The sequence below is a fragment of the Suricata suricatta genome, chromosome 3 (assembly GCF_006229205.1).
Source record: "Suricata suricatta isolate VVHF042 chromosome 3, meerkat_22Aug2017_6uvM2_HiC, whole genome shotgun sequence".
In the NCBI taxonomy this organism is placed as follows: domain Eukaryota; kingdom Metazoa; phylum Chordata; class Mammalia; order Carnivora; family Herpestidae; genus Suricata; species Suricata suricatta.
In genome coordinates this window covers 144058192-144071182 of record NC_043702.1, presented here as the reverse complement: position 1 = coordinate 144071182, position 12991 = coordinate 144058192, and the positions used below count along the sequence as shown (strand labels likewise).

General features: G+C 38.3%; 1 protein-coding gene across 5 annotated transcripts in view; it reads left to right on the top strand.

Annotated features, from left to right (window-relative positions):
* The window catches only part of DENND1B (DENN domain containing 1B), a 252763-nt gene extending 240170 nt beyond the window's left edge, over positions 1-12593 (top strand). For all 5 annotated transcript variants that reach the window (XM_029935406.1, XM_029935401.1, XM_029935402.1 and 2 more), the window contains 3 exons: positions 4049-4122; positions 5031-5247; positions 6272-12593. In XM_029935406.1, the coding sequence (XP_029791266.1) occupies positions 4049-4122; positions 5031-5247; positions 6272-6808 (828 nt within the window). In that variant the 3' untranslated portion in view covers positions 6809-12593. The remainder of the gene's footprint in view (positions 1-4048; positions 4123-5030; positions 5248-6271) is intronic.
* The last annotated feature ends 398 nt before the right edge of the window (positions 12594-12991 follow it).

Genomic DNA, 12991 nt, shown 5'->3' with positions numbered 1-12991 from the left:
TCTACTGCACAGTTGTGGGGAGAGAATTTAACCGTGACCACAGTGCAGTGGGATGGATAAGTCCCACGAGAAATATGTGTACAAGTATTCTTGGAACACACAAGGTGGCATAGAAATTGATTGATGACTGAGAAAGTATTTCCTGGAAGTAGAACTCATGAGCCAAGAAATGAAGGATAAGTAGAAAAAGAGGGGAAACACCGTGGAGAAGGACATTTGTAGACACACCAGCGCGTGTGTAGGAAGAAGGAGGCAGAAAACACTGGGAAGCATACGAGCAAGGAAGAGGGTGTGGTGGTGGCGGAGCAGACATCTGTATGGCAAACGCAGCCCTCAGAGAGGCTAACTTAGCCCGATGCCTCCAGGCAATGGTAAAGAGTATGAAATTTATTCTGAAAACTGTAAGAAACCATTGGAGGATTTACTTAACGAGCAGTGTAATATTGTTAAGTTTAAAAAGATCTCTCTGTCAGCAGTTTAGAGGCTGTAGCAGTCTACAGGGCAGAGACTTAAGATTTTCAAACGAGAATAGATGTGCATAGCCAGAGTCAGTGGGGAGAGGAAGAGGGAAGAAATGTACAAGAAGAGCTTTTCAGGGAGAGGCATCAGCATGTGCAAAGGTCCTGTAGTGGAATAAGTCAAGGCATATATAAGGGATTGAAAGATGGCCATGGTGATGCCTTGTGGGTTAGAGCAAAGTGACTGAAGTGGGCAGGGCGGACAGAGCCTGGCCTTGTAAGACCTGATAGAGGAAAAGCAACAGAAAGGCATGTATCTTTTCTATTTGTTTGTTTCCTTTAACAAATACTTATTGAAAACCAACTAGAAGCTGCTTCTCTGCACATCCAAGTCTGCGCTGAGCTTGGAGCCGCTTGAGATTTTTTTTCTCTCTCTCTCTCTCTCCCTTTCCCTTTCCCTCTCCCTCTCTTCCCCATATATTCTGTCTCTGTCTCTCTGTCTGTCTCTCAAAATTAAAAAGAAGAAGAAGGAGAAGAAAAAGAAGAAAACAATTATCTAGATTAGAAGATCAGAATCAGAAGACAAAAGTTAGTCCTCTGGTGATGTCATGGTTGAAGTCTCCAAATTTCAGCTTTGCTTGCCATCCATTCGAAAGAATGCTTTGCAGCCATGGACCCCCATAGCACTCAGACTCTGGCCATTTCCTGGGACACCTGGATGTCTCCGTCTGTTTAGCGTCAGATTTTGGCTCAGATCATCATCTCACGGTCTGTGGGTTCAAGCCTCACTTTGGGCTCTGTGCTGACAGCTCAGAGCTTAGAGCCTGCTTCTGATTCTGTGTCTCCCTCTCTCTGTCCCTCCCCTGCTTATTCTCTCTTTCTCTCTCTCTCTCATCCTCTCCCTCTCTCTCTCAAAAATAAACATTAATAAATATTCTTAAAAAAATTTAAATATGGGGTGCCTGGGTGGCTCAGTCCGTTGAGCATCCGGCTTCGGCTCAGGTCATGATCTTACAGTTCGTGGGTTCGAGCCCCGCGTCGGGCTCTGTGCTGACAACTAGCTCAGAGCCTGGAGCCTGCTTCGGATTCTATATCTCCCTCTCTCTCTGACCCTCCCCTACTCATGTTGTCTCTCTCTCTCTCAAAAATAAATAAAACATTTAAAATTTTTTAAATTAAATACATAAATAAATAAATGCAATTTCCTACTTATAGAAACCAAAGCTCTTACAGGAAGTGACTGATTCCAGGTGTGAAGCAGAAAATGTATAAGTTGAAATGAGACATGATGTTGAGCCAAAAGCAGCCTACTAAAGAACTTCTGTGGTCTGTTTAAAGGAGCACAAGAGGGGTGCCTGGGTCGCTCAGTTGGTTAAGTGTCATGACTCAGGTCATGACCTTGCAGTTTGTGAGTTCGAGCTCCACATCAGGCTCTGTGCTGACAGCTCAGAGCCTGGAGCCTGCTTCTGATTCTATGTTTCCCTCTCTCTTTCTGCCCCTCCCCTGCTCACACTCTGTCTCTCTCAAAAATAAATAAACATTAAAAATTTTTAACAATAAAATAAAGAAGCACAAGAGCCAACCTGAATGGACTAATGCTGGATCAAAGATGGGGCCGTTTAAAAAATCTTAAATTATTTTATTGTGGAAAAAATACTTAACATAATTCAAATGTGTAAAAGTAAAGAAAAGCTTAAAAGAATTCCTGGATACCTTTCCTACAGCTCCAACAATTACCGACACATGGCCAGTCTGTCTTCAGTGCCAGCTCCGCCCGTGATCCCACTCCACCCATGGGTTATTTTGAAGTAAATACCCAGTAGCACATCAGAAAACCTCTCACCTGCAAGGATTCCAGCTATATCTCTAAAAGTCAAGTCTCTAATCCAATCGTGGTATACTTCAGTAATGAGACAGGTCACACATGGAGAAGAATCTACAGTGATAGACTAGGCCATTTGAGATATATACAAATGATGACTTTTTAAAAGCCCTCACAGCTCACCTTTAGAGATCCTTAGGTTTGACCTCATTACTCTGGAAAGTGTTAAACAAAAGGAAAGAATCAGGATTTTTTCCACCTCTCCTGTACACACTGAATTTCAAAATAGCCAAATAGTTAATAGGACAAAATTCTTGGTAGAATGCCAAGTAAAGACAGAAAAAATGCTTTTAAAAAGCATAATTTTGAAGCCCCTAATGCATAATTAACTTACCCAAGGATTATTATAGGATGCTGAAACCATCAAGTGAACAAAAAGTTGTAATGGATGGTATCAGCCAACCCAAATCCTGAAGCCATGAATCAATCTTTAATTTTTTTTATATAGTTTATTTATTTTTGAAACAGAGAGAGATAGAGCACAAGTGGGGGAGGGGCAGAGAGAGAGGGAGACACAGAATCTGAAACAGGCTCCAGGCTGTGAGCTGTCAGCACAGAGCCCGATGCAGGACTCAAACCCATGAACCATGAGATTATGACCTGAGCCAAAGTCAGATGCTTAACTGACTGAGCCACCCAGGCACCCCCATGAATCAATCTTAGTACCACCAAAAGTGAGACATCTTAATAGTAAAAGTGATTCAGTAAAAAACACATACCAACGCCTGTAGTATGTTCTTGCCAAAAACAGAGAAGAAAAAAAAAAACAGCAACTGAATCTATCCAAGCTTCCAGGTGTAACTGCCAGCTTATAGGAAGATCAAGTCACATGTCTGAGGACACAAATGGCATAAAGGGAGGAGAAAGTGGAACTGATAGTCTCTGGAGGGGACTTGACAGACATATCACCCAAATATGGTGTTAACCTTGTTCAGATCCTGGTCCAGGTGAACAAACTAAAATATTTGGGGGGTAATAACGGAGTATGAAATGGCCTGAGACTAGAAGATGTTAAGGAATAATTGCTAATTTGTATGGTGTGATAACAATATTTGGGTTGTGTTAAGAACACTTATCTGTTAAAGATACACGATGCAGTGTTTCCAGATGAAATGATGGGCTGTCCAGCATGTGGTTCAGAGCCTTGCTATTCAGCGTATGATGTCAGATCCAGCAGCACTAACCTCACCTGGAGCATATTAGAAATGCAGAAACTCTGGCCTCATCCTTAGATCCACTACAGAGTCAGAATCTACGTTTTCACCATGATCTCCAAGAGATTTATATACATATTCAGTTTAGAGGAGCACAGCTTAAAATAATTGTGGAGATGGGATAAAAGAAAGAAGATTGGCAAATATTGATGATTATTGAAACTGAGAGATAAGCACATGGGGATATGATTGGTTATAAGTCAAGTAGTTTTAAACTAGGGACTGACAGACTGGATCCGTGTGTGTGTGTGTGTGTTTCCAATCCAGTGATTTGTTTTTGTATATTAGTTTGAGCTGTAAATGTTGACATAAATATATCCTGATTCCCTCGCTTCTAACTGAGCAGATTGTCAAGTTATTGGATAATATTCAAAAACCTTTAATGCATATTTCTTTTAAAAGTGTTCCTTCTCAAATAAAATTTTTCCTTTAAAATTGATGGAAAAGACTTATTTTAACTACTGACGCCACTCTATTGTCAACTCCCTCTCTAGGCACGCTCGAAACGACCTCTGAAGAGCTTTGATGGTGCTCTGTATGACGACGACCATGATGAGAGAGCAAGCAAGTGCGTCATGATGGGTTTTTGTGTCCTACTAAGTGTTGTGGCCAAAAGGCAGGAGTTCTAGAATTTCAAAAGATAACCAAAGAATGTACACTCCTAGTGATCAGATTTCGTTGCCTTGCAGTGTTCTTCAGCAAAAAGAGCCAGTGCTCAGTGGAGTCTCGTGGGGGATGAATCTTGAGATGGGAGGAAAGATAGACTTGAACTGTCTTGTTCTTGGAAAACAATGATGGGGAAATAGAAGCCCACCTACGTTAGGCTCCTAGCCACCTAGTGAAGAGGGGCAGCTTAATTAGCAGGAAGAGTTATAAGAGTCAGTTCAGACAAATTGAATCGGGGGGATGGGTGGGGCTTAAATCCATGGTGATATCAGAAGGTGAAATTCTGAAAAAAATGTTAAAAATTAATTTTACTATAATATAAGGGAAACATAGGGGGATGACAAAATAGATACTCTCTTTTTCCTGTTACATATATCTTTGTCTACATAAAGGAATATGCATTCTTCTCTAAAGTAAATGGATAAGTAAATAAAGGGAAAACCACATACCAATATTGAGAGTTAACTTGGTGATAGCAAATCCTCCAAGTGTTCCATCTACTATGTCTAAGGCTAATGTCCCCAGTTCCACAGAATTAGACTCTGTGAAAAGCCTTGCTTGCTTCCAGATTAAGGTCCCATAGCTGTTTGTTTTTTCTTTCTGCATGCACTCAACGTTTCCCATATTTGAATTGGGATGTACACATTGCTATGAGGAATTTGGCCATGAACCAATTAGCCACTTTGCTGTTGTCCCACTGAAAGTGCTTTGGTTTTAAGACTCTCACTACTTGAATGTAACCGGGGGGAGGTTCTCATATGCTGGGTAGGTGGCTATGTAACTACAAGGATGTGCTTCATCTTCCTCCAGGTTATCCTCTGAAGATGGAGAAGAGGCTTCGACTTATTTTTATGAAAGTGATGACTCCGTTGAAGCAAGAGTAAAGACTCCTTACTCAGGTGAAATGGACCTACTAGGAGAGATCTTAGATACACTGAGCACACACAGCTCTGACCAAGGAAAGCTGGCGGCAGCGAAGAGCTTGGATTTCTTCAGATCAATGGATGATATTGATTACAAACCTACGGTTAGTTGATTTTTCAGCCTGTAAAATTAAATTAAAATGCTCTTACCCTTTGCTGTGAGTTGCCTCACGTTATATATAGTCTTAGTTGGTCAAGGCGTTTAACCTCTAACACGTAAGTAGACAAATCTTCAAAAATATAAAATTTAACCATGCAAAATTCTAGTATTTTCCCATTTATGGTTCCAATTCTAGTGGTTATTGTCATTAATTGAAAAAAAATTTTTGAGGGTACCTGGGTGGCTCAGTAGGTTAAGGGTCAAACTTTGACTCAGGCCATGATCTCAAGGTTTGTGAGTTTGAGCCCCACATCAGGCTCTGAGCTGTTAGCACAGAGCCTGGAGTGTGTTTCAGATTCTGTGTCTCCCTCTCTCTCTGCCCTTCCTCTGCTTATGCTCTCTTTGTCTGTCTCTCTCTCTCTCTCTAAAAAATACACATTATAAAAACTTTAAAAGGAAAAAATTTTCTTCTATCAAGCTGTAGTAGTCTCTTAGACGAACTAATTTTATCGTTGTCTTTCTTGGGAACTATTTAAACCTGAAATGTTTCCACTTTTTTTCTATACTACCTGGATCTTCCAAAAATGTATCAATTCAAGTGATTTTAATTATATTGCTTCAGAAATAAGCCATGTTTTTAACAAATTGAACTGAATGTTCTAAAAATCACGAGAGGTGGATGATGAGTAATGGCAACCCTGTTGTGACTGTAATTTCAGAACTCGGCATTGATTCTATGAGGTAGCTGGTCTGGGTTTCTTGTGGGTGGGGCGGGGGGAGGAGTTCTTTTTATTTAATTTGTCATCTTTATTGAAGTATAACTGACAAAAATTGTACATATTTTCTTGTTAATAGAGCCGTTTTCAGGTGTTCAGAATTAACTGTTAATGCTATATTTCCTCTGGGAAGAACTTCAAGTTCCCAGTCTTGAAAGATCTTAATATTTATTTCAAACTAGAACAAACAATTGCTCAAGTAATACTATAGCCCCATTAAGGTTTCTCTGAATTTTTGGTTTCTGCTTTCAGAATAAATCCAATGCACCGAGTGAGAATAATCTGGCCCTACTTTGCAGTGGTTCTGGTGACCAAGCAGAGTGGCACCTCGGGCAAGATGACAGCGCCCTGCATGGCAAACACCTTCCTCCGTCTCCCCGGAAGCGAGTTTCTTCCAGCGGTCTGACAGATTCTCTGTTTATCCTGAAAGAGGAAAACAACGAAAAATACCTCAGTGTTGACAATGCGGCGGGGCCCGCGGTCATGGAAAAGCCAGCGTCTGCTTCCGGAGTGGATTTCCAGCTAGCTTCTCCTGAAGTTTCCGAAAATGAAAAATGTAAAACAGAAAAGAAGGAAACACTAAGCCAGATTTCAGATGATCTCCTGGTACCGGGCCTTGGGCGACATTCATCTACTTTTGTTCCTTGGGAGAAAGAAGGGAAAGAAGCCAAAGAGACTTCAGAAGAGAGTGGACTGCTTCATGAAGTAGTGTCGTTATGTCACATAACATCTGCCTTCCAACAAGACTTAAACATTTCAGAGGAAAACACAAGTGGAAACCAAGCTTGAGTCAACAGTTAACAGTCACTCACTTGCGTCTAAGCTTCTGTGGAGACATTGTAGGATTCCGTGTAATCTCTGTGGTAAACAGAATTATATGTAGGAATGACAGTTCTTAGTGCTGTCTAAGAATTACTTCTCATTTGGTACATACATTTTCCCCACTCGTTCATCTCGTGGGTATACATTATCGATTGATTTTTTTTAATGTAGAGCTAATTCTTCTTCTGTGCTCTTAAATCAGGTACTCATTGGTATGTGTGTTGGAAGTATGCGGTGAACCTATGATTTCCCGGTACTTGGTGCTTAAGGCCGTTCATTTATTTAAGCTAAGTATGCGTATGTAACCCTTGCACATAACCAGTAGCGACGATTCTAATCTGGTTGAGCATGAACTGATCAGGATATCAAAACTAGCCTGAAACTACTGAAACTGTTGACCCACTAACTGCCTTAATCTTAAGCCTATATTTAGCATACTTTAATAATTTATGGAATTACCTGTAAATTTTGAAGGATAAGTTATAAGTGTTCTGCAGAGCAATAATGCCTTTCTCTATTCATTGAATCCAGGACAAAATCAACTTTTCAAAGTTAAAAAGCTCTCTTGTGGACACTGCAGCCATGTTTTCCAAAACGTATAAAAGTACACATTTACCTTTCACTCAGTGAAATATATGAAGTGCTGAATTACAATGTGAAATTGATGACTTCTGTTTACAAATGAGACACTTTAAAATTTTTTCCCAGTCTCTCTGTATGCCTTTGCTATCTAGGAATGGAGTCCCAGAAAGCCAAACATAACGTGAACTGTCCTGATAAAGAAATATTCCATTTTTCTTTCATAACTAACCTACATGAAATGTTTCTTTTCATCTCAAATTTACTTTTTAAAACAATCAATTTTACAGTTTAGAAATTTTAGATTTATAGAAAAATTATGAAGAAAGTACAGAGAGGTCCCATATAACCCTACACATAGTTCCCCCTCTTACTCATCTCTTACATTGGTATGGTACATTTGCCACAATTAGTGAACCAATATCAATAGTCCATGCTTTACTCAGATTTCCTTAGTTTTTCCCTAATATCTTTTTTGTGCTCTAGAATCTCATCCACGACACCACATCACAGTTGGTCATCTTGTGTCTTTAGATTCTTCTTGGTAGTGACATTTTTCTGACTTTCCTTGTTGCTGATGACCTTGACAGTTTCGATCTGGTCCAATAAATTGTAAAATGTCCCTCTATTAGAATTTGTCTGCTATTTTCCTCCTGACTACACTGTGATTAGGGGTTTGTGGGAGGAAGATTCCAGAAGTAAAGTGTTACTTTCATCATATCATATCCAAGGTACATAATGTCCACATGATTTATCATGACGTTGACATTGACTTTGATAGCCGAGCTGCGGTGGTGTGTGTCAGGTTTCTCCACTACACGCTCCTCCCTCCCTTTCCATGCTACAGTGTTTGGAAGGAAGTCACTGTGTGCAGCCTACGCTTAAGGAGTGGGGCTTATGCTTCCTCTCCCTTAAGGCAGAATAGCTACATAAATTCTTCTACATAGGGGATTCATCTCTTCTCCCTCAAATTCCCTGTTAAACGTTGAAATTTATCTCACAAGGAATTGACTGCTTCATGAAAAGCTAGTTTGTAGGAAAATATCAGATATTAAAAAAACCCAGTCATGTTACGGTTAATTTGGTGTTTGTGTATTCGACATATACTCTGTACATCCCTAATCACAGTTAGTTTTAAATTGTCATCTTAGTAAGGGTGTTTGGGAAACCATTCAAGAACCTCATTGGAACTATACCCTAAAATATTTACTGAAAGAATTTAGTTTGCAGTTAAAAAAAAAATCCTGGAAGGGGGTTTGTTTAAAACATTGCTTAAAAAAATATTTATTCAGGTCAGTCTTTGAATAATTTACAGAAAATTACCAAGATTTTTTTTTAAACTACATTCCAAAATCTTGAGTGGATATGTTTTACTGGGGTCAGTTATTCATTCATGTTTGTAAAAAAGACAAGTCTTATTTTCCTTATAAGGATGAACCCTTACATTAAGGAAAAAAGTGTTTTATTAACACAAAAGTGTGACCCAAGGTTCTTGTCAAATATTGACTTTATATACTCATTACAAAATCCCATTGTACTTTGTTGCAGCGTGTAGTAAAAGAAGTCGATTTATCAGAAGAGCTGTTTTAAATGAGAAGGGAAAAAAAGGTCAATCTGCTTGGCAAATATTTCTTCATAATTTTTGAAAAGAAAAAGCCTTTTTTAATATGACTGTTCGAATGAGGCATGTTTTCCTTCAGAATTCATAGTCTGAAGAATGGGGAAATTGTGAGTATAGCATAGATGAAGTTGGGGTTTTAGTCCATTTGCTTAGTAGACGTCATGGCCTCAGAAATGGGAAGTTGTTTGGTTGTCTAGTCCCCTCACGAGCTGTTTGACAAGACTGTGTTGTTGTGAGGGTGGGTAGCCGCTCACAAGCACGTTTGCATGAAGGTATTTTAAACTGGATTTGTGCCTTATTCTAACATGCAAAATCAGCTTTTATATTCTGTGTTAAAAAACAAAAGCTGTACGTGTTGTTCTTGGAAAACATCCAAAAGACTAGTATCCAAGGGGCTGCTGATCCAGAAGCGTGGGTATTCCGGATCACTAGTATTTTGAGTATTCAAAGTCTGCTCTTAAACTAGACTCCCCAGTATTGTGGTGGACACAGGGAGAGTGAAGTGAGGGTGAATTCTGAAATGAACAAAGCATTATCTTATTTTCTGCTATGCTCAAATTTTCTATTTTAACTAAATGAAATATTTGTAAAACCCCCTGCTGGTTGAATGTTTTTTTTTTTTTTTTCCCCAAGAAGCTGCACCTGTTCCACAGCAGAGTTGTATAAGCGAATAGGACTTTTGGCTTTGGGACATAGTCCTTCATGATTCTCCCTGAATCCCACTCTGGCTTTTATCTTCTTTGCCCTTAAATACTGCATCTGTGGTAATTCAGAAGGAGATGCAAGAGTAGTGTGTGAATTTAGGAGCTGTTGTTTTGTTAAGTCAACATGTTGTTACGTGGTAGATTTTGATGGTTACCTGCTTTACATGTTTTACAAAGGCACCAAAATATAGCGGGATTATTTTTCTGTTTAAAAATTAATAACTCATCCACTTAAAAAGTATTCATTGACTTTATACCAGTCTTATGCAAGGTACAGTATCTGAGGAAATCAGGAAATAAAATAATTAACATAGTTTCGGCTCTGAAGGAACCAATTAAAAAATTTAAATTTAAATTTAAATTGAGAGGAAAAAGAAATTATAAATCTCTGTTAATAATAATAATGATAATGATAATGATATATTTTGCTTAGAAGTCATTAGCCCAAGATTCTAACATCAGAAAGTCTTTTAAGACTGCTTAATCAAAAAATGCTCTAAGTACAGAACCACAGTACCATTTCTAAGTTCATTAACTTTATTTATTATTATAATGAAGTATAATGATGCTGCTATTTTAAGATATCTACTTCTAAAGGACAGACTTAGAGGCTCTTAGAAACTAAGTGTCCTTGCTTATCTGATTGTCTGTCACCACTATGCTCAAGCCTTTGACCAGGCAGCACAGGGCTCTCTAATGGAATGATGCTTCTTTGCAATGCTTAGGGCCACTTTCCTTACTTTAGGACTAACCAAGGGTGTGGGTGCATGTTGATGGAAACTAGTTTTTACTGTCTTTATCTTGATAATAGCATTCTCTAGAAACAGCCTCCGCTGTTCCCTGCCTCTTAAAACTGTATCAGTGCTGTTGTTAGGACTCTGTGCTAATATCTTAATAGTAGAATTCAGGAATGTTCATGAATTAGTTGTTTCTTAAACGACGTGAAGTAGACTCGTGATCAAGAGGAGAAAACTGTGAATGTTCTCATAATCTGCAGTAGATCTTCCTTCTGATGTAGGAAATCTGGATTTTCAGGAAAAGATTATTTTCATGAATAAATTTCCTAATGCAAATTCCATTTTGTTCAGCATAACAGACCCTGATTCTGGGTAGATACTTGTAAATCAGAATATAAATTTCAGAAAGTAAAATGAATACCCAAATCTCATCCCCTAAAGCACTTCTTAAGAAAAGGAAATAGCTTTTACAGATCCCGTGCCGGTTCCCACACCTTCCCTGTGTCTAGCCCACTTCTTTGTTCATGTCTGCTCCTTAAAGCTTTCTTAAGAGGCGGAATTGTTTTTGAGCAAGCCGATTAACATTTTTATTTGGTCATAATAGGGAATTATGTGTATTTAGAAAGATGCGTATTTTATTTTGAAAATAATAGGATTTTGTGCAATACTTTTCCTGCATAATTTAGTTCGTATAAATATGCACATCTGCTTTTCTAGCAGATGCCTTAAGGTCATGTTTTTCAGTATTTGTGTAAAATTGTGTGTAGCAATGTTCTATGTGATTTTAGAAAAAAATCCTTTATATTATTGGCAAGAGAAATGTTTTTGTTTATTTAAAATAATTATGGATATTGCATTATTGTATCATAACTAACTGCCTCAGCAACCATAAATATGCAATAAGGAAATCCTGAACCTTAGGTTAGTATTGACAATACTATTACTTTAAAAGAAATGTATATAGTGCAAAACGCTGATTTTACATGTGCACCTGTAACAAATATTCAGTTCTACCACATAAATCTAAATGGCATTTGTATGGTGATGACCACACATGTAGATTGTAATATCCTTTGTGATGAATCTTTGGTAAGATTTATAAAGGGCATTGCCAATACTTCTTGACTGTCTATAAATTAAGTTAATTTTTGTATAATGTACAGTTTGTTTAACCGTAGAGCTTCTATAGATTTCTACTTTTATTATACTTGAACGAGGCAGAAAAGCACTGTGGAATATCTGTAGCTCTGGATGCGATATGCAAACACACCAAAAACTCAAATAAGGTACGAACAGCAATGGCAGCCAGATGCTTTCTATCCAGAAAGCTGTTTTTTTCAAACCATCCTTTAGTTAAGTAACTTAAACCAGGCAATCTTTTACCTTAAAAGGTTGCAAAGTCACAAATGATTACCTCTTTGATATGATAAACATAGGTCTCTTTTGTCTCCGTGTTATTTCACTTCTCAGATGAGAGCCTTAATGAGGTACCTTAACAAATCCATCCTCTGGTTGGTTATATGATGTTTGGGACAGGACGGAATTAGAACCCTGTGCATGCTAAATGCACCGCAGGCATCAAGTCACCATCCTGTAGTATAACTTCCATGTAGTGACTTCGAGAACTATCTAATGATCATACACCAAAAATAAGATATCTTGAATCTGTCATGATTTAGTACTTACAGCAGTGCTTAAAACAGTAAACATGTATGAACTGCATGAGGTCTACAACTTAATATGCATAAAGGGTTTTTTTTTTCTATAAAAGGTACATGAAGGGTTCAAAATGGAACTTTTCCAAAGCTTATTTCTTTTGCTTTAAGTGAATCACTGTTTGAAAGGACTGAACATCTTGAGCTTTTTGCTAGACATGGTGACCAGTATCTGTAAAAACCTACCCAGCATTGAGATTTGTTTCATTGTTCTTGCATCCTTGAGGCTACAGTACAAATCATCTCTAAAGTTGACTACTATTGGGAGGACATTGTGCATAAAAGTGTTGTTTGGGGAATTTTTTAAAAATATGCAAACATAAATATTGGATGAACTACATACTACCATAAAGTGCCCAACAATGCAGTTATGAAATAAAATTGGTCATAATTAAAGTTTTGCGTGGTGGTGACTCTTCTTTTATAATTAGCCACTTATTCCCTGAGTGTTCTAGGTGACCCGCTGTATGACCCAACTGTCTTCATCTCTGAGCTTTGTAGCTGTTGCCGTATAAATCCAAGCTGAATCTTTCTGACAGGTCTGTTCGAGAGGAATTCATTCTTTCCTGTATGGTCAACTAATTATATTCAGTTCTGATATCATAGAACAGGTAAGTAGTATGTCACCAAATGTACCAGAGCGGGACCATCCAAGCCAAATGACTGTATTTGTTGACTTTTATTTAAAAGTCAAAGACAGAGGTGAAATAAAGTATATGAACAATGTGCTAGAGACCGGAAGGGTGAATGTCTCATCCAAGAGCTACGATAGTTGCACCTGGGGCAAAAGTCAA